Here is a 19,673-nt window from a genome sequence, read left to right as displayed (position 1 = left end):
TGGGTTCTGGGCTGCCTCGTGGCTGGGCCCCCGCTGTCCCTCATGGCATGGCTCCCCCCATGTCTGTCCTGCCCTCTGTCTCACAGTCCACCTGTCCCCTCCTCTCCCTGTCTCTCCCCTGGTAGTCCCTCTGGTTGGGGCAGGGGACAAGGCTCAGCTCGCAGGTGACACTGTCTCCCTGAGGCCACCAAGCCAAGCTCCAGGTTTGGGGACACAGAGCTCTGTCTAGGGGTGACCGGGACCCCTTCCTGGGGGCTGGGGGCTTCCTGGCCAGCCATGGGACGTGGCAGGGGCTCTCATGCCACCTGGAGTCTGGGTGTTTTCACTTCAACCAGCTTCATGCTCTTCAGGGCTGCAGCTGGACCATCCCTGTCGGGACCAGGGACAGGGAGCAAGGGCACCTTCCCAGGGGGAGCCGCAGGGCCCCTAGAGAACAGAACATCCGCTCTGGGGGCTGGCGCCGTCTGGAGGGCCTCCTGGAGGAGGTGGCCCACGTGCACGGGGCCCTGGGGCCCTGCTGGGCTTGGTGAGGGGCTGACGGGAGGTGAGTCCAGCCGCCTCCCTGGGAGGTCGAGGAGGGACGTGGTGTAGCCCCAGCACCTGGACCATGTACACAGTAGGTGCTCATAGCAATTCCATGGGCAGATGGGCCTGGGCAGCCCCGGGTGGTGGTGGTGAAGAGGCTCCCTGTGGCCGCCCAGCCTGCGGGTGGTAGAGCCAGGGTGGCCTGTCCCCTCGACCTGTCCTCTGAGGCCAGTGGGTCTCTGAGAAGTGGGTGGAGCCCCGGCTCCCGCACAGGGCTTCAGGGACCGCGCCCTTCCGGTCCCCTCTGCTCAGGCCTGAGTGGCCTCTCCTGTTTCTCTGTTTCCAAGGTGACGCCCCAGGACACAGACCGTCTCCAGAGCTTCCTCCTCCGGTTTTTCTGGGAGGGCACCTGTCCCCTGTCCTGGCCATCAGGGTCCTCTCTGTGGCCACCCACATTCAAGTGCCCCACGGCTCCCGGGCTGCGTCCTATGGGACCTGGGGGACGCAGCCCTGCAAACACCAGCTCTGGAGCCCAGGAGCTGGGGTGTGGCTCTGCCTCTGTCCTCGCCAGCGGGGGACCTCGGACATGTTGCTTACACTCTCTGAGATTGATGGCAGCGGGTGCCTGCAGGACCTAGCGGACACCCGGCTCCGTGCTTGCTCCATAGAGACCGGCTCCATGGTCACCTCCCTGCCTCCACGTGTGTGTCCTGGGTCTCAGCACATTCCTTGTTATTATGGCTCTTGTGAAACTTCCTGGTGACATGTGTCCACCCTCCACGTCCCCCCAAGCAGAGCTCTCGATAAGGCCAGCTCTGCCAGCTGCAGCTCGTCAGGTCTGTGCCTGGCCCGAGGCAGGTGGCCAAGAAGTATTGGTCGAATAAGTGAGCGAGGGCCCTGGGGAAAGGTGGAGAGAGTCCTGCACACGGGGCCCTGGGGTCTTGGGGCACGATGTCTAGCCAGACCCAGGTGGAGTCGGGCAGAGCTTCCCCAAGGGAAGGGATCGAGGCACTGGGACCCGAGGCACAAGGATCTAGGTTTCTAACTCTGGGGCCAAGTCTGTCTCTACCTGGCTGTGTGTTCTAGGCAAGTCACACACCCTCTCTGTCTGCACGTGTTCAAGGAGGCAGGTGGACGGAATTTTATGGAAGGTCCTCCTGAGATGTAAAGCCCGGCATTCGGTGATGCCCAGCAGGGGTACTGCCCCTGACCCCTTCTAGAATGATGTGCCAGCCCTGACAGGGTCAGCAGAAGGGGCTGGGCCAGGGCTGAGGCCCTATGGTGCTCTGCTCTACCCAGGTGGACTGATGTTGGAAGAGACCGGGTCTCTGTCTGGCAGCTTCAGGAAGGGCCAGAATGAGGGAGGAGACCCCGGTTAGCCGCCATCCTTCACTTATCAAAGCCTTGGTTAAAACAAAGGAGCCTCATGGACGAGTTGGAAGGGTACAAAGCGGGTGTTCCATAGAGGCCCCACCCCAAATAAACCTGGGACTGGGCTGGACCCAACACTAAAGGTGCTGTGGACCTCACAGTTCAGGACCCCACATTTGCCCTATTTACGAAACCCTCCAGGAGGGCTTCTCTCTCGACTGGCTAAATTTTACTTTGTGAGCATCATGATTCATGAAATCGATTCCACTTCCCTTTTTTCCTGGGTTACTAGGGAACTCATAGCTACCAACCAGACAGGGTCTCTACACCTGCTTCTTCTTTCTTCATTCTTTGACTTAATTTCCTTACTCAGGAAAACAACAACAACAACTTCTCCAAGGCATATTCTACAGGTGATCAGTCATTTTTAGTAGGATGTGGGATGGAGGTCCACAGAGAAGCAGAAGTTCTGGGTCTCTGTGTGCTCGGCGAGGGCAGGAGGGGGGTGGGCAGAGATTCAAAGATTCAGGAGCAAGCCCCCAGCAGCAGCAGGGGTGGCCAGAGGGGTCAGGCACTGGGTGGGGGTGGTCAAGGCTTGGCCTTGGGGCCCTGGGCGGCCTGGGTTTCATTTCTCGAGGGTCAGCTGAGAGCCAGGGACTTTCTAACCTATGTACGTTCATTTCTACTTTATCCACGTTTTACAAATAAGGAGACTGAGGTTCAGACGATCAGGCGCCCTGGAGAAGGTCAGCTGCTTGCCCAGGGTCCTGTGCCCAGGGTCCTGCCTGGAGCCTCAGATGCTGCCAAGCCCGAATGGGCACACCCTGGGAGCTCCAGGGCCTCTGCTGTCCCTCGCTGCCACCCCAGGGAGCCGCAGGGAGCCAGGAGGCCTTTCATCTGGGGAGTGACAGGAGCAGTCTGGGTTCAGAGAGGTCGCCCTGCGTGCCGGGTGGGGCACAGCGAGCCAGCCTGGAGGCCAGAGAGATGGTGGGACCCAGTGGTGGCAGAGGCAGGGCTGGGCTGGGGAGGGACACTTGGGAGGTGGAGCAGACGGGCCAGGAGGGGTGACCTGGGTTGGGGTGTGGGGAGGGGGAGGCTGCCTGGCTCTCTGGCTGGGGTCTCTGGCTCTGGGGGCCGGGCAGAGGGGGAGGCCAGGCGAGGGCAGGGAGGTGATGTGCCTGGTGGCTGCTGAGTTGGCCACCTGTGGGTGACTGGCCTGATCATAAGCCCTCCTGGGTGGAGTCCACGTGCCTGCTCACCGGGGCCTGCGCCGTGCCCAGCCCTGCCCTGCCAACGTGTCATTAGCACTGCTGATGTGGCCACGTGGAGTCTCAGGTGTCCCCAGACCCAGGGAGGGAGTTGGGGATTCCTGCAGGCCCACACTGCCCAGCAAGGCCAGGGCCTGGCTCGGGCCAGAGGTGGACTGGTAGACGGAGCCAGATCCACGGCCCTCACCCTTCCCGCCATTACAGAGTGGGCCCAGGCCACGGCCCTGGGGAACTGAAGGCACCTGCTTTTTCCTAGTCAGCCCCTGAGGCCCCTGGCCAACCCACCAGGAGGACCAGGACGCTGTCTTGGGTGCCGAGGGCCCAGGGGTTGGCGGTTTACCCGGGGAGAATCCTGAGGGGTAGAAGCCGAGGACCTGGGCACGCCCACAGGTGCTGAACTCTGTGGTCTGGAGCAGCGCCTGCGTGCGGGCACCTGGTCAGTGTTTGTTGAATGAATGAGCGAACGGACACTCTGGATGCAGACTCGGCTTCCTGAGCTTTCGCTGGGCCACCTTGGGCAGGCGATGCTCTTCTCTGGGCCGTGGTTTATCCAGACGAAAATAAAGGGCCTGGTCCGGGGATCGCTGGGGCCCTCCCAGCCTGAAGCTGGAGGACTGTCTGGGTCCCAGGAGTGCAGAATGGCCACAGGGCAAGGAGTCCAGAGGCCAGGGCTCTGCTAGTCCCCTACCCCTTTCCACATTGTCCTAGGTAAACGGAGGCACAGGCTGTGTGTGTGTGTGGGTGTGTGTGTGTGTGTTAGGTGGAGGCCCCTAGCCTCAAAGAGGCCACCGCTGGATTCAGTCATGATGAACCACTCTGACTGGTCACGAGGCCTGAGGCGTCCGATTTCCATGCCCTGATGGTGCTGAGGCCTCCAACTCGGGATTTAAGGGCCAGGTTGGCTCCCAGCACCCACAGTCTTTAAGGGGTACCGACGTCTGGCTGGACCAGGCTGCGGCGCAGTCACCGCCCACCCCTGGTGCATCTCCTGGCAGCTCCACGCTCCACCATCTGCCTGACCTTGGAAGGTCGTTAGGAGACTCAGACCTCGCCCCACACCCCGATGGTGAGGAGGCTGAGATTGGAAGAGCCCTGGACGGCCAAGGCCTGGGCTCCGTGTCCTTTCTCGGGGAGGGCTCCTCTGCCACCCCCTGGCCCACTCGCAGCCTCCCTCCCTCTGGACCTTGGTCCCTGGACGTCAGGGTCCCTAACCTGCTGGCTTATTTCCTGCTTTTCTTGGTACTCCGAGTGCCCCACGAGGGCAGGGCTCGGTGGCTTCACTCTTGTGTCTCCAGGGCCAAGAACAAAGGTGGGTGCTCAGACACTGCTGGGGGAGGGGACGAGGCCTGGGGTCACAGCCCAGCACCCAGCACCCAGCACCCCTGCCACTGCTTCCCGGGGTGGTCCCAGGGGTGTCCGGGGGTCATTCAGAGTTCCACAGTCACCGGGCAGCAGGCTGGCCTGTCCCCTGCATGGAACAGGCCCTCCCAGGGGAAGGCCCCACGGCAGAGGGGAGGGGGCAGTGATGTCATAGGGCCCCCCCACCCCGCTCCTCCCCCTCTGACCCTCCAGCCTGGAATCCCGAGTTCAAACAGACCACAGAATGTGTGCACAGGACGCGTCTCTGCGGGCTGCGGGCAGGGCAGGGGCCTGGGCAGGTCACCGTGTCTCCAAGGAAATGCTCTCAGGGCAGGAGGAAAGAGGAAGGGCGGGGGAGGGGCGGGGGAGGGGCAGGTGGACGGGAGGCCACCAGGAGGAAGCTGGTGGACAAGGGAGCCTTTTTCCCCCCTCCAGAGTAAAAATGTTGAACAACCACTCAAACAACACCCGGAAACAGGGGACAAAGCACCTGACCTGGCTTCCCCAGGGACCTTGCCAACACCAGGCCACCGAGTGTCCAGACAGCCCGGGCGCAAACCCCCCCGGGGGACTCTTGACTCCCCTGTGAAGCCCACCCTCCGCTGGCCTCCCTGCCAAGCCCTCTGCCAGGAGCCCCCTGCCTTTCCCCTCCACCATAAGGACATTGCTTTGAAGGACGGTGACGGGCCTGGGCCCCTGCCCTGCCCGCCAGGCCTGTCTGTGATCGGTCCTTGTCACTGGCGTTGCCGTGAAGATCAGACGGTGCGTTCCTGGGAGGGCCTGTTCATCCCTCCCTGTGCCCACCACCCGCCACCCACCTGTCACCCACCCGTCACTCACCCGTCTGTCTTCTCTAATAGGAACACACCGCGTGCTCTTAGATGCCCCTTTTATATCCCCGTCACCGTCCACATGAAATGGACACGTTTATGTGAATTAATGTCATTAAACAAAATGGTCCAGGTCTTGCTCCTTTGGGCTTGGGGAGGGCGGGGAAGAGCCGTTCGTGGAGATCTGATTTGCTGCTTTCCGTCTCCAGAGGTTGGGGACTTTGGACGTAATGAGCTTTTGCAGATTGACAACATTTGCAATTCAGGTGTGTTGGCAGTAAGATCATTCCAGAAAGTCTTCAAGATCAAAAGTGACCCAGTAATTGCGAATGCCACTTTCACACGTCCTGCCTCCCTAACCAGCCGGGGTCCTGGGGCGGAGTCTGTGCGCCCCTGGAGCCCCTTCAGACTGGTGGCTCCCCTCCCTCTACGTCTTTGCTGCCCCCACCAAGCTGTGGACGGGAGCCTTCTCGTTGGTGTGCCCTCCGTTCTCCAGGTCGCAGAGTGGCCAGCTGAAGTGAGTTAGAAACAGACATGTCACCGGCAAGTCCCCATCTCCATTCCCAGGTCTCAGGGGCCTCTCACAGAATGACCACACGCCCTGCCCACCTTGCCCGCGCCCAGCCTGCCCCATCTTTGATGACGGCACCATCTTTCTGGTTGCTGAGGTCTCCTGACGCTCTTTCTCTCAAGTCCACGTCCAAGCCATCTGCCTTCGAGGCTCACGATCCGACCACCTCTTACCACCTCTCACTGCTCCGCGGGGACCAAGGTGCCCCCTCTCTTGCCTGGAAGAGCCTCACAAGGCCAGCTCTGTCTGGCTTCACCCAGGGGAGTCAACAGACCCTTGTCAAGGAATGAATGAGATCCCTGCGGAACAGGCTCCAGCTCGGAGTCTCCTTTGTGTCCCAAGCTCAGAGGAGAGGGGTTTGCAGAAGAGAACCCGCACTCCCCAACCCAACACTGCTCCGAGCTCCTGCCAAGTCCCCAGCCCTCTGGCTGGGCCAAGGGTGTTCACGGGGCTGGCTCCTGCCATCTCTGAGTCTGGGGGTTGTATCGTGCAGGGATTCAGGCAGACCCGGGTGCGAATTATGGCTCTGCCACTTCCTGGCACTGTGACCTGCAGGCAGGATGCTATTCCCTGTCGCACGGGGACCTCTGTGTCCTGGGCACTGTGCTAAACATCTCATTGGAAGCTCACGTCTTCTCACCAAACCAGTGGGACAGACCCCGTCCTCCTGGCTGCCCTCACACTGGAGGAAACTGAGCCACAAAGGCCCAAGAAGTCCAGGCCCGTGGTCTCTGTGCCCATCATTGGTCGCCTGAGCTCGAATCTGCACGGGGGCATCTGCCCTGCTGTGCTTTATACGCCCCCTGCTCTCTGTGTGTGTGAGATCAATCTGCAACCCCCCGGGGTGGCTCCGGTGCAGAGTCAGTCCTCAGAAACGATGACGTCACTGTGTGTGGTTTCAGGCACCAGAAAACGGGGGTCGGGGCAAGGCTGGAGGGTGGGGGGTGACTCCAGAGCTCAGAGTCTCCTGTTGGCAGCTGAGTCAGATCCACCAAGGGACCCCACAGAAACCCCACTTTCCGTCTCTCAGAGAGGCCTCGGGTGCCTTGTCCCTGGTCCCCTTGATTGACAGCCTGTGAATGAGGAGGCTGGGCGGGGAGCCAGGAGGTGGGGACTGGGCTCAGGTCGGCTAACCAGGTCGCAGGGTGAAATTAAAAGGGAGGAGGAGAGGGCCAACCTGTCAGAACTCACACTCCTTCCTGGTGGCCAGGTGCCCAGGAGAGGAGCTGGGGAGCTGGGGTGCCTTGTGCCCGAGCTGATCTTGGAGGCTGGGAGCAAGGGACAGGATGGCTCCGCAGAGAGCGGTGAAGCTGTCCCTGAAGAAGCCCACTTACGCTGTGTGTGTGGCGGGAGTCGAGACGCTGGTGGACATCCACAGGTGAGAGCCGGCAGGCGCCCACCTGGCTGCAGAGGGCTGGGCTTGAATGGGGGGCCCCAAGGCAATGGGGTGGCTTCCTGGCAAATAAGCCGGGCCCGTTGGAGGGTGCGGGAGGCTGTTCTGACAGCAGGGAGGGCGGAGTTGGCTGCGCAGCCCGGGAGGAGGGCCAGGGTCTGGCTGTGTGTGGTCAGGCTTTGGCTCCTGGGCCCCGGGTCGGGACTCAGCTGCAAGCCCCAGGGCCAGGCTGCAGGGTCAGGGCTCTGGGCTCCGGGCTCTGGGGGAGGACGGACTCGCTGGGAACATCACAGGGAATCGTTGCTCAAGCTCGAGAAGCAAGCGAGCTGGACCCCCCCTGCCCTCCCTCAGTTTCTTGCCAACTCCTCTTCTGTCCTCAGTGAGGGGCGTGAGCGGCCGTTTGGTCGTTGGAGGCCAGCCAGGGGCGACGAGGTGACTGGGATCAGGAGGGAGTGGCTAGAAGACAATCAATGACTTAGTATAAGAAGCGTGAGCCTGGAGCACGGCCCGGGACCTGGGCTGGCCATGAGACGATGGTGGGAGAGGCGTTGGGGAGGGGGTGATGGAGGGATGGAGATTACGGCAGTAGAGGTGGTGATGATGGTGGGGGTGGTGGAGATGGTGGAGATGGTGGAGATGGTGACGGTGGGGATGATGGGACTGGGATGGAGCACGGTGGTATGGTGATAGTGGTGAAGGTGGTGATAGTGGGGACGGTGATGGCGGTGGAGATGGTGACGGTGGGGATGATGGTGGAGATGGTAGAGACGGTGATGGTGGTGGGGATGGAGATGATGGTGGGCATGATGGTGGGCATGATGGTGGGCACGATGGTGGAGTGGTTATGGTGTCCGTGGTGATGGTGGAGGCCATGATGACATCTGAGGGGAAAGTTGTAGCCTCAGCTTCTCCTACTAACCTAGATCCTCCCTGAGTGGTGAAACTGTCCCTGAAGAAGCCCCCTTACGCTGTGCGTCTGTGGCAGGAGTGGAGACACTGAGGGGGCTGGGCCTGGTGCTCTCTGGGGGACTGACAGACTCACTGTGGGCTCCATCCCTGCTGGGCTAGAGAGACTGGATCCTTGGCCTCTGGGGGTCCTGGATGAGAGTTCCCCTCTAGCAGGACTGGGGACTGGGGACTGTCACCAGGCGGGACCTGAGCTCCATAGTCCTCTCGGGTCTCCGTCCTTGCTTGCCCTGTGTGGTGAGTGAATGCTGTGTCCAGCTGCCGTCTGGCCTCAGGGGAGCCTCTGCCCCAGAAGCCTTCCCCCTCCCTCTCTCAGGCAGTGGCCTGAGGCCCCCGTGACAGGGCTATGGGAAGAGCCAGGAGCCCTGGAGGCCAGACCCTGTAGGTTTCTGCTGGGGGCCTTGATGGGGAGGGGCTGGTTATCCTGGATCTGTGTGGCCAGTGGAGATCCCGTTTCCTCCTGTTCTTTTAGGGCTGCCAGATTTAGTGAATAAGTAAATAGATGCCCAGTTAAACTTGAGTTCAGTTCACACACACACACACACACAGAGAGACATATATATATATATATATATATATATTATATATACACTTTGTGTGTGTGTGTGTGTGTGTGGTGCTGGGGATGTACCCGAGGGCCTCATTCATGCTAAGCAAGTGCCCTACCGCTAAGTGCACCCAGAGTCCCAAATAATTGTTTTAACATCTGAGTGGGTCACACTTACACGACAAGCATCTGCCGTTTAGCCGAAGCCCGGGCGGACAGCTAGGCAGCCTCCAATTCCTCTGACAATCCCACTTGGACACGGAGACGGGGAAGGAGTCCCTAATGGGCTCCCACCTTCCTGATTGGCCCTGTCCTCATCTGGGACATGGCTATTTCCTTAAGTCCTTGTCCTGCTTCTGACTCAGGCCAGAAGCACTTGACAGGAAGCCGGCAGGGCTGAGCTCTGGTTCCGGTTCTGCTGGCCGACTTACTTCCAAGGCACTAGCCCTCTCTGGGCTTCATTCCTGAGCCCCACAAGATAAGCTGGGTCCCCCCTGCTATTCCACAGGGAGGTAAACACTTAGACCCCAGAGGTGGACAGACAGCTTCTCATCCTGGCTCTGGTTGTTCGTGGCTGTGTGATCTTGGGCAAGCTGCTGCACTTCTCTGAGCCTGTTTCTGCACTTGGCAAATGGGGAAACAGGGACCTTCATGGATCTGGGGGAGGATAGATGAGACCAGGCACACATGGGGGCCCTTGTGTGGCGGGTGCCCTGGCAGGGAGGGGTCATGCTCTGAGGGCTCTGGGGGCTCCTCCTCCGCGTCTGTTCTTCCCATCACTCCTCGGAGGCGGGAGGGGAGGGGACAGCTCTGGGCGTGTGTGGTGGCACAGGGCATGCTGTCTGTGAACTCCCCAGGGAGCACCAAGCCCCTCAGCACCCTCCAGAGCTGGAACTGGGTGGGAGGCGGCCCTGGGTCCTGAAGTGAGCACACGGGAGTCTCTGCCCAGCAGCCTTTGGAACCTTCACCCGGCGCCACGGTGACGAGGCCATGGCTGCTGGGAGTCTCAGCCAGAGCACAGGAGTCCCTTCTGCAGCCCTGGGGAGGGACCCCCCTGCCATGAGGTCTGCAGCCTGTGGGGAGGGGGCGGCCACAGGTCCAGGCTGGGCGGACGCCAGGCTGCACCTGCTGATGAGGGTTGAACTTGGGCTTCCCGGTCCCCTCGCTGGGTGCCCGGTTCCAGCTGGGGTCGAGTGAGGGGTTTCCAACTGGCCTTGGTGCTCGGAGCGGGGAAGCCCCCAAGAGGAGGTGTGCTGGTCACCTGAGCTCCCCGGGGTCTGGGCCCTCCAGGAGATGGGCGTGCAGGGTGACATCACCGGAAGTGATTAATTCCCCAGGGGCTGCATGGGCAGGCAATTTGGAGAAATGTTTGTGTTTGGGGTAATTGTGTGCCCTGGGGTAGCCCAGCCCAGAGCCCTTAGGATTCCCCTGGCTCAGCAGAGGCTGCAGATCCCGCCCCTCGCCCCAGCAGGCGAGGCCCTGACCCCAGCATCTCAGTGGGCTAGCTCACCATCCTGACCCCAAAGTCCCAGCCGGCTACTGCACTGACCCCCACACCCCAGCAGGCTAGCTCACCACTTGACCCCTCCCTTCAGTGGTCTAGCTCACCACCCTGACCACCCCCCTCAACACAGTGGGCTAGCTCACCACCCTGACCCCCTCCTGCAAGGAGACCAGCTCACCACTCTGACCCCATACTCCAGGGGGCTACCTCACCACCCTGACCACCCCCTTCATCACAGTGGGTTAGCTCACCACCCTGATCCCTGAATCTGGCCAAATTGCTCTGGCTGTCCTGTTCTTGCCTGGGGACCTTAGGTGGCCTCAGAGGCTCACACCGGTTAGGAATGGGTGGGCATCTTGGAGACTCCACTGGGGGGTCCATCATAGTTCTCCCTGTGTGTCCAGAAGCCAGAACAGGTCCTGGGGAGAATCACGTGCTTGGAGAGGGAGAGGCAGGGGATTCTCCAGGACATTCTCCTGGACCTTCCTGCGTCTGCTTCACCCCCGCAAAAGCCCCAAAGCAAAATAGACCCTTCAGGTCAGCGAGGGGTGGGCTTCTCTAGAGGGAGGATGCCACGGGCCTTCCCAGACAAGCCACCCCACAAGTGCATTTCCTGGGGTTCCCTGGTGCAGGAGGTTGGTGGAGGCTGCGGTGTGCCTATGCCCCCGTTGTTTACACTGAGCAAATGAGTGACTGTCAGTCCACAGAGGGACAGTGAGGCGTAATTGGAGTCCTCGTGAGGTAATGACAGGGTTGGTGCCCACCCTGGTCCCGGTGACTGACAGGCTGCGGGCGCTGGGCGGGGACGCCCTTCTCCTTGCTCCGGTAGCTGCGTGGCCGTGGCAGGAAGGACACCCTTGTTTGGAAGTGATGTTCAAAGGTGAGGGCTGGGGTTCCTGGAAGGTCTGAGGCTGCGTGAAGATGTACCCAGGGCCCTGCAGGTCCTGGACCTCTCCTGTTCCTGAGCCAGTGGACCCTGGAAGGTTCCAGCTTCAGGGAACGCAGGGCTGCTTCTCTGCTTGTGAGGTCACTTCCGCAGTCTCCCAAATGCTCTCCTCCCCCTGTGCTCCCCATGCTCCGGTCGGCTGCCGGCTCTGCCCAGTGGTCCTGGCCCTTGGTCGGGGGACGAGGGTGGAAGGAGCTGGCAAGTCCGTGCCCAGCTGAGGAGGCTCGGAGGGGAGCCCCAGCCATGGGCCAGGCCAGGGGCACCACGCTGACTGGGCTTCTAATGGGTCAGGCCTCTGACAGCCTTTTCAGTGACCTCTGACAACAGGACGGCTGTTGGTCGTGACCGCCAGCTAAGGTCAGTCTGGTCTTCGCAGGCTGTGTGAACCCGAGCCAATCACTTGGCCTCTCTGGGCCTATTTCCCAGGCTGGGGGGTGACTTTGCCTCTGTCTGTGCTCTGAAGTTGGCAACTTGAATTTTCCCCATTTGCAGATGAGGAATTTCGTCATGCACAGAGCACAGACGTACCTAGGGCAGGGGAAAGCGCCCCATGATTCAGGGCCCGCTCTCTCAGGATGCTGTAGCCCCCAGCCCCTGCCCAGTGAGGGACAAACAGCTGCCCCTTCCTGTCTCCATGCCTGGGCAGGCCAGGCTCCGCTCAGGGAAGTCCTGTTGGCCTGGGTCCTCCTGGGATCCCTGGGCGGGCCCCGTCCTGGGCAATGACAGGGCATGAGGCACCAGCAGTGATCGCTATCTCGGGGCAGCAGAGGACGAGCCACGCCCGTGTGCTAGGCTTTGAGAAGACACTGCGGCGTGGGGCTGGCCTTCCTGACCCCTGTGCCCCTGGCCAGCCCCAGAGGGGCAAGGGCAGAGCTGCACCTCCCATTGCAGCCCGCTCACCTCCCCAAGGGGAAGGCCAAGGGCCCATGCTCTTTGCCTGAGGCCGTCTCACAGACGCCCCAGGCACCTGCCCCAGCCCCGCTTTCCTGGGTTTATGCCTCCCTGCGGGTCACTGCCTTCTTCCTCGGGGGGGTAAGACCACCTCAGGACGCTGGCTTCCTCGGTCGCACACCGACTGTGTCTTCTTGGCCAGGTAGGAGAGAAGGGAGGTGCAGGCCCTGTGGCCTCCCTTCCCTAAGTCTGCCTGCACCTCCACACCTTCCCGGCGGTGATGGCCGCGGGCAGCAGCCCTGTCTGAAGTGCACACTGCAGTATCTCAATTAAACCTCAGCAAGCCCAGGAGGCAGGAACGACCACGATCCCCCTTGTGCAGACAAAGAAACAGATGCAGAGAGGTTGAGAGACTTGTCTAGAGTGACACAGCGCACAAATGCCAGGGCTGGGATTGGAACCCAGGTCTGCCTGACTCCAGACTCCGTGAGCTCAACCCCAAGAGACCTCAGTATCTGGTCTCCGTTGCTGGGTGAGTGTGGGGGCGGAATGGGGGCTGGCAGAAGAGGAGCTTTGGGGTGCACTGGGGTCGAATCCCGGCTCTGCCACCCCTGGGACCGCCGTCTGCACCTCTGCCTCTGCACACTGGGGCGGAAGAGCCCCACCCGCTCAGCTGGCGGCACCCGGGGGGTGGAGCACAGGGGAAGGACCCTCTGGACTGTGAGGGACCGCCCTAGGGGGCTGGGCCAGTGGTCACAATGTGTCCCTGGTGCCCCGTGTGATACCTGATGCATGGAAGGGAAGGTGCTCAGGAGAGTGTGTGGGGACAGTCCCCACGCCCCGATGGCGCTCCATGTGCCCCGAGGTGCTGACTTTGGGGACCTGAGTCTGTGGGGCCTGACCAGCTATGGGGACTGGCAGTTGGGGGGCTCTGTGGGCTGGAGAGCCACCGGCCTTGTGGCCCGGTCTGCACGCTGCCATTGGAGTCTGCCCCTTGCCCCTCCTGCCACTTCCCAGCATGGCGCTCTGGACACCTCTGAGGACACATGGCCCCTCAATCCCCCCCAGCTACTGCCCCAGGGCTGGAGATGCCCAGGCTTCAGGGTTGGCCTGGGGGCTTCTCCGGCCTGTGGTTTCCTCCCCCTGGAGACGGGATGGTCAACTCCCTGGGTGACAGGATCAGGAGTGACCTCCAGAGCCCCAGGGGCCAGAGCTTCTGGAAGGAAGGCTGCCACCGGGAAGGGGAAGCGCTTTCTAATGACCTCACTGCCAAGGCCGAGGGGCGAGGGTGTGAGCGGCGGTCATGGGAGACGTCCAAGCACGGAGTCCTGCCCTGGGCAGGGGACTGGCGGGGATGACCTCCCAGGTCCTTTGGACTTAAGGTGTATGCCCACCTGCTGTCTTCTCATCCCAGGACAGGCAGGGACCAGAAGGTCACCAGGGTCATCCTCCTAGCCTGCACTGACCTTTGTCCCTGCAAGGGTCAGCCTGTGGGTGGGGACTATCTCTGGGGTCCCATCCTGCCATAGGTCTCTGTGCTTCGCAGATTCAACCCTTCCTGCTTCCTTCCTCCGTCCTCCCGGCCTATCTCCTCCCTCTGGCTTGACCCGGGCATGTTCCGAGCGCACAGGCTCATTTTAATATGGGCCAGGACAGCCCACAACAGAAGACAGACCTGCTGCTCCCTGCTCTCTTAGCCAGCTGTGTGGCCAGAGGAAAGTTACTTAACCTCTCTGAGAAAATGTCTTCATTGGTTAGATGGAGACAGTACCGCCCCAGGAGGACTGTCGGGAGGCCTGAACGAGACCGTGGGTATGGAAAGTCAAATGTACAGAGCGGGTGCTTGAAGATTCAGGCTCCTTCCCGCCCCGACAGTTCAGGGAAGCACCCACCCATGCCGTGACCTGTGAGCGGGCACACGCCTTGCCCAAGCAAGCTGGCAGGGCCGGGGATTACGCCCAGCTTCTGCTCTCCGCCCCACCCTCGTGCCTCCTTTTTTGAGGTTCCTAAGAACTGACTCCATTCTCCCCGTAGCCACCTCTCCATGAACCTGGTGTGACAGGCCCTGCTCTGGGCACGGGGACATTGCAGGGTGAGTCAACACTGCCCTGGGAGGCACAGATGGCCTGCTAAGGGTCACAGGGTGATCTGCTCCGGCCAGACCTGAGGCCACACTCCAGAGCCCACACCATGCTCTGGGGAAGAGGTGGCATCTCAAGTGGGTCTGGGAGAAGCAAAAGATGGCCCCGCCCCCTGGGGACCCCGTCTGGGCAGCATGGGGAAGGGTAGCGGGTGGTAATGCTCGAGTTCCCTTTCCTTAAAGGGACACTCTCAGATCCACAGCGTCACCTCATCAGGACTTGATCTGGGGGCTGCACCATGAGACACCCACACAGGGAGGCAGTGGGGGTAGGGTGATGGCAGGAGGGACCGCCAACAGCAGGGGCATGGGGGGGCAGATCTCCCGGTGCGGCTCATCCCAAGCCCCACCTGCCTGTCACTCAATCCATGGCCACGCCCACACCCCTGGGAACCTGTGAGCCCTGTCTCTGAAGCCAGGGTGGGGACCGGAGCGGGGCCGAGGCCATGAGACTCCAAGGCTGCAAAGCGCCACCTGCGGTAACCACCCCTGGTCACCAGCGAGGAGCCCCAGGCACTCCACCCCTTCCCGGGGACACCCACCATCCTCTCCCACCTGCAGTGACCTGGACCTCTTGGACACCACGGGGCGGGGCGAGGGTGCACAGGTGGGGCGGGTCTTGAACAGGCCCCTCCCAGAGGCCCTCGGAGAAGCCACGGTCACCCGCTGCCCATCAGTGCCTCCTGCCGAAGGGCGAAGGCTTCTCCCCAGGCTCCACCCTGTTCACCTGGCACCTGCAGGAGAGCGGGGACCAGCCCCAGAGAGTCCAGATGCCGCAGGAGCTAGTGCGAGGTCCGGGGAGGGAGGGGGCAGGTCTCGGCTGCAGGAGGCTGTGCTGGCCTCCAGGACACAGCCCCTCCCTCCCAGGGCACATGCATATTATTATTATTATTAATTTCCTACCAAGTCTCCACATAAGGCTTCCTGTGGCCGAGGCTGTTATTCATAGAAGTCAGTTTTGCCCAAAGCTGGGATTGCTCCCAGGAGCTGTGTTCTGGGAAGGGCTGTGGGGTGGCAGAGTCCCTGGGTAGAGCAGGTGTCCCCAAGCTGGCCTAGGCTCCTGCCTGCCCACTTTTGCTCTGGGGACGTGTGGCACAGGGTTCTGGTGCGTTCCAACCCCAAGGCAGCCCTCGCGGCTCCCAGGTGGGCCTGACACCTACTTGTTCGTGATGCCATCACCGGGCGCCTGCCCAGGCCAGGCACTGAGCCAGATGCTGGGGGACAGCCATGTCTCAGAGAGACCAACCACAGAGTTCGCAGCTTTCTGGGGGGGAGATGAGCAGAGGCGTCATGTCAGGTGACCAGGGCCGTGGGATAAGCGGGGACAGGGAGCTCGCAAAAGGTGGACGGGAGGACCTTTCTGAGAGGGAAGTGAGGCGCTGGGCGTCCTGCAGGGAGCTGTGAGCAGAATGTTCTGGACAGAGAGGATTGCAGCCTCGGCAGCCTCGCGGAGGCGCAGGGAGCCGGGGAGGGAAGGTGGCTTGCAGGGACACGGGCTGGGCGAAAGGTTCTGAGTCAGAGGGCCACACCCCAGTAAACCCATCAAAAGTTGAAAATAAACCCATCAAAACTTAAAAATATCCTGCTCCAGCAAAGCCGGGAACGGCCCAGCCTCCTAGACAGCGCGGCCTAGCGGGCCTCCCGCAGCTCGGAGCTCCACCGCCGCCCGCAGCCTGTTTTACCACAAAGGCTGAGCATCGCGTGGGGTTTGCTGAATACTCTACCCAGAGCCACCGCCGGGTGGGTGTGCGTCTGCATCATCACAAAGTCAGAACTTATACGCTGGGCCCTCCTAAGGAAGTAGGGGACCGTTTGCATCTGAGGACAAAGGCGATGAGCTCTGAAAATTCCCAGCCCCTAACGATTCCCTGCTCTCCACCGGGAGCCGTGGGTGGCGGACACAGTGGAGCGCGATTGTCTCTTGGAAACTCCAAGGTGAAAGGTACGGAGCAGAGGACGAGGAGCGGGGCCACACGGATTATTCACACCATGGAAAGGGCCAAGGCCACAAGTGAGAGCTTCGTGACATCGTCTAGATGTAAGGAAGGGACGGAGGCTAATGACGCAGCCGAAACTTGGGAGTGTGTCCAACCATCATGCCAGGGGGACAGAAAACCCCAGCAGCTGTTCCCAATGCCGTCTGATTCAGCAAGGAAGTGACTCTCGTTGATGAATGAGTGACACTCGCCAGACACCTTCGAAACAAAAATATCAGCCCGCGATCATCAGGTCGCACTTCAGATTCAGCGACAGCGAATTTACTGGGACCAGCAGGTTGGGGAGCAGCACGTTTGTCAAATCGTGGTCTAAACCGCCAACGCAGCTTGTGTGCGGTGACAGGAAGCTTCGTGGAGCCTCGCACATTTGATGAGAAAGAGTGACGTGCGTGTGGCCTTCAGGTCTGTGCGCCGTGGGACGCACACACTTCATCTCAGCAAATCTGTGTAAATGCGTGTGTATGCGTAAGAAGTCCTCCCCAGCCAGTGCTGCTGCAGGGGTCAGCAGGGTGGGGCAGTGGGACAGGGCAGCCGGGGACGCCGAGGCCAGGCAGAGTCACGGGAGAGCAAGCAGCCGGATGGTGAGGATGTGTTTCAAGAACACATGGTCATTGGGACCAAGGTCAGCAAGCAGAACACAACCAAGGACCCTGGACATTGGTGGCAGAGCAGTCCTGGTGGGGGGTCAGGGAGGCGAGTGGGTAGGTTTCGGAGGCAGTGGGGGCTGCCGGGGACGCCCAGCTCCTGAATTTTCCCAAGAAAGGACGGCCCGGTGCGGGGTGCGGGGGGGAGTCGGGTTTTAGGATGGGGACGTGGCTGTGCAGGATGTGGGAGAGGGAGAAGGGACCGTGACCTTGGGGCCCTCGCCTGCGGAGGCCAGGTCTTGAAGCAGGATGCCAGGCCATTTGTCCCTTGTTCAGGAGGGCAGTGGGGACGTGAGCTCGGAGGCAGATGTGCTGGGGACGAGGTAGCGGGGCTTCGGGAGGGAGGGGAGGGGTGGCCCGTGTTCCTAGGACTCAGCAGAAAGCGTCACCAGAAAGGTGGCAGGACAGCCAGCGGTCACATGTCCCTGGAGGTTAAGGGTCGGAGTCTGGGGGCCACGTGGGCGCTGGGTCACTGCGGCTCGAGTGGCAGAGGAGCGAGGGGCCAGGGCCTTGGGACCAGAGCAGGGAGTGACCACCACGGGCGTGGGACAGTCAGTGAAGGGAAGAGAGACCGGGCAGGGAGGGACGGGGAGAATTGGGAGGCTCAGCCGCGGTCCCAGTGCGCGGAGCCCTGAGGGGTTGGTGCAGCAGGTGGCAGTCACAACAGGACACCGGCAGCGCCTGCTGTTCTGGGTGACGACAGAGTGTGGGGTTCACCCATGAGGGACAGCGAGGTCGGAGGGGGACAGCAAAGGTCACAGGACTGGGCAGCCAGGCTGGGGTGTGCTGTCCACGTGGCCATTGAAAGAAGCCAGGAGAGGGCAGGCTGGGGACAGTGGCAGGAGCCGCCCCCTCAAGGGACCAGGGCAGAGTGACTGTGGGATAGGTGGTGGCACCTAAGGTTTCAATTCACACAGGGGGTCACGGACGAAGGAAAGAAGCCATCTGGGAGGGGACAGGGAGGTAGGAAGCGCCCTGCCCACCGGGGCCAGGGGCCGAGGGGGCGGGAGGAGAGGCCGTGGGGACAAGGTGGCCGGGCTGTCAGGTGAAGGCCCGGGGGACTGTCCAAGGTGACCCTGTCGTGAGACTGAAAGATGTGGTCGCGCGTGGATGAGCACAAGACCTGAGAATTGGGGTCCCCGTGGGGACGGGTGGACACACACGAAGGGCCGGGCCACCGACCGGCGTCCGGCAGTGATGGGGACCCACCTCGGCCTGGGGAGCCGATCCTGCCGGGTGCCTGGGCCTCAGGGGCCCCACTCACTCCGTCTCTGCTGGGAAGAGGCCCTGTGAGCCCACAGCGGGACTTGTGATGTAGGACCTGTGACTCTTGTCACCATGGTCAACAGGGGCAGCTGGGGACAGAGTGACCGTGGCAGGGCTTGGGGAGGATGTGATTTTGTGTGGGTTCTTGGGGTCCGGGAAGGGTGGAGGCGTATGTAAAAGGACCCTCCAGAGGCATCTTGGTGGTCGAGTGGACGTCTCTACAGGGACCGGGCTTTGGGGGGTGGCCTTGAGGCTTCGGCTTTGCCATGGACGTGAGGGAGTGACCTTCCCTCCTGGTGGCCCCCGGGGCCCAGGGCCTCCTGGATCCTGGCAGAGGTGCCCAGCTGTCTTGTGTGGGGGTGAGGAAGGACAAGCTGGCCCTGCAGAGGCCCTGCTGGCTCCACTATCCGTGTCCTGTGGCCTGAGTACGGGGCACTCTCCTCCCCAAAGCTGAGGCCAGGAAGGCCGCTCCCAACCCGCTGTGCTGAGGTGGCTGGCGGTTCTCTGGTGCCCCAGGGCTCGGGGGTATAGGTGGCTGGAGAGAAGTGGCACTGGGTCCTGGGTGGATCAAGTGCCACGTCCCCAGAACCCCCTGCGGGGTCTGGGAAAGTGAGCGTCCACTCATGTGTTAACAGAGGTTTATTGAGCACCTACTGTGGTGCCAGGCATGCGATCCCAGGATGCAGCGCCTGCTGTGCTGGAGCACAGAGCTGAGCTAGCCATGGAGATGGACCCTAGCCAGGCAGGACCAGGGATCCCAGCAGGGTGAGGGGACGGGGCAGTGGCGAAGAGGGTGGGGCAAGGTGTGGCATTAAATGGAGTGGTGACGTCCTCGCAGAGCCCTGAAGTTTGAGAGAAGGAGCCTGGTGTGTATCTGGGGAAGAACATCCTACCTAGAGAAAATGGCCAGTGCAAAGGCCCTGCGGCAGCCCAGCCTGGCGTCTTTAGGGACCAGCAGGAAGGCCGGGTGGCCAGGGCAAAGTGGGCCTTGAGGGCTGGGGTGGGAGTGGTCCCTAGACCAGCTATGAGGGGTGACGTTTGGGCTCCCTGGCAGCCACACCCCCCGTGGCCACCCTCCTGGGTCCCTGGGCCTCATCCTCTCTCCCTCCTCTGCAGTGATGTGCCCAAGGGCGCCAAGAACTTCGACGTCTCTGGGAGCTCCAAGTTGGATATCTTTGTGGCCTACGATTCCACTCGGGTGACAGAGCCTGCGGGCAAGGCCCCCTGGCCCCTGGACACCAGTGTGGAGGTCATCGTTTCTGCAGACAAAGCCAGTAAGGACTTAAATGACCTCAAGGTAAGAGCCCATGTCCTTAGAGTGAGGGGCTGAGCCCACCTCGCCCCACCCCACCGAGGGAAGAGCTGCCCACAGCGCCATCCACTGTCACCCCACGTGTCCCTGATGCAACTCCACGGCCACCAAACCTGGAACCCCCCCCCAGCCGCACAGCGGGG

At 61.8% G+C, this 19,673-nt stretch overlaps 1 protein-coding gene across 1 annotated transcript in view; it reads left to right on the top strand.

Annotated features, from left to right (window-relative positions):
* The first annotated feature begins 7,175 nt into the window (after positions 1–7,175).
* Positions 7,176–19,673, top strand: part of Padi1 (peptidyl arginine deiminase 1) — a 27,609-nt gene continuing 15,111 nt past the window's right edge. The window contains exons 1-2 of the mRNA XM_015484807.2: positions 7,176–7,302; positions 19,335–19,515. Coding sequence (XP_015340293.1) covers positions 7,211–7,302; positions 19,335–19,515 — 273 coding nt within the window. The 5' untranslated portion in view covers positions 7,176–7,210. The remainder of the gene's footprint in view (positions 7,303–19,334; positions 19,516–19,673) is intronic.

The sequence above is a fragment of the Marmota marmota genome, unplaced genomic scaffold (assembly GCF_001458135.2).
Source record: "Marmota marmota marmota unplaced genomic scaffold, marMar, whole genome shotgun sequence".
Lineage (NCBI taxonomy): Eukaryota > Metazoa > Chordata > Mammalia > Rodentia > Sciuridae > Marmota > Marmota marmota.
Note: the sequence above shows the minus strand (reverse complement) of the source record. Positions and strands in the feature narration are given on the sequence as shown.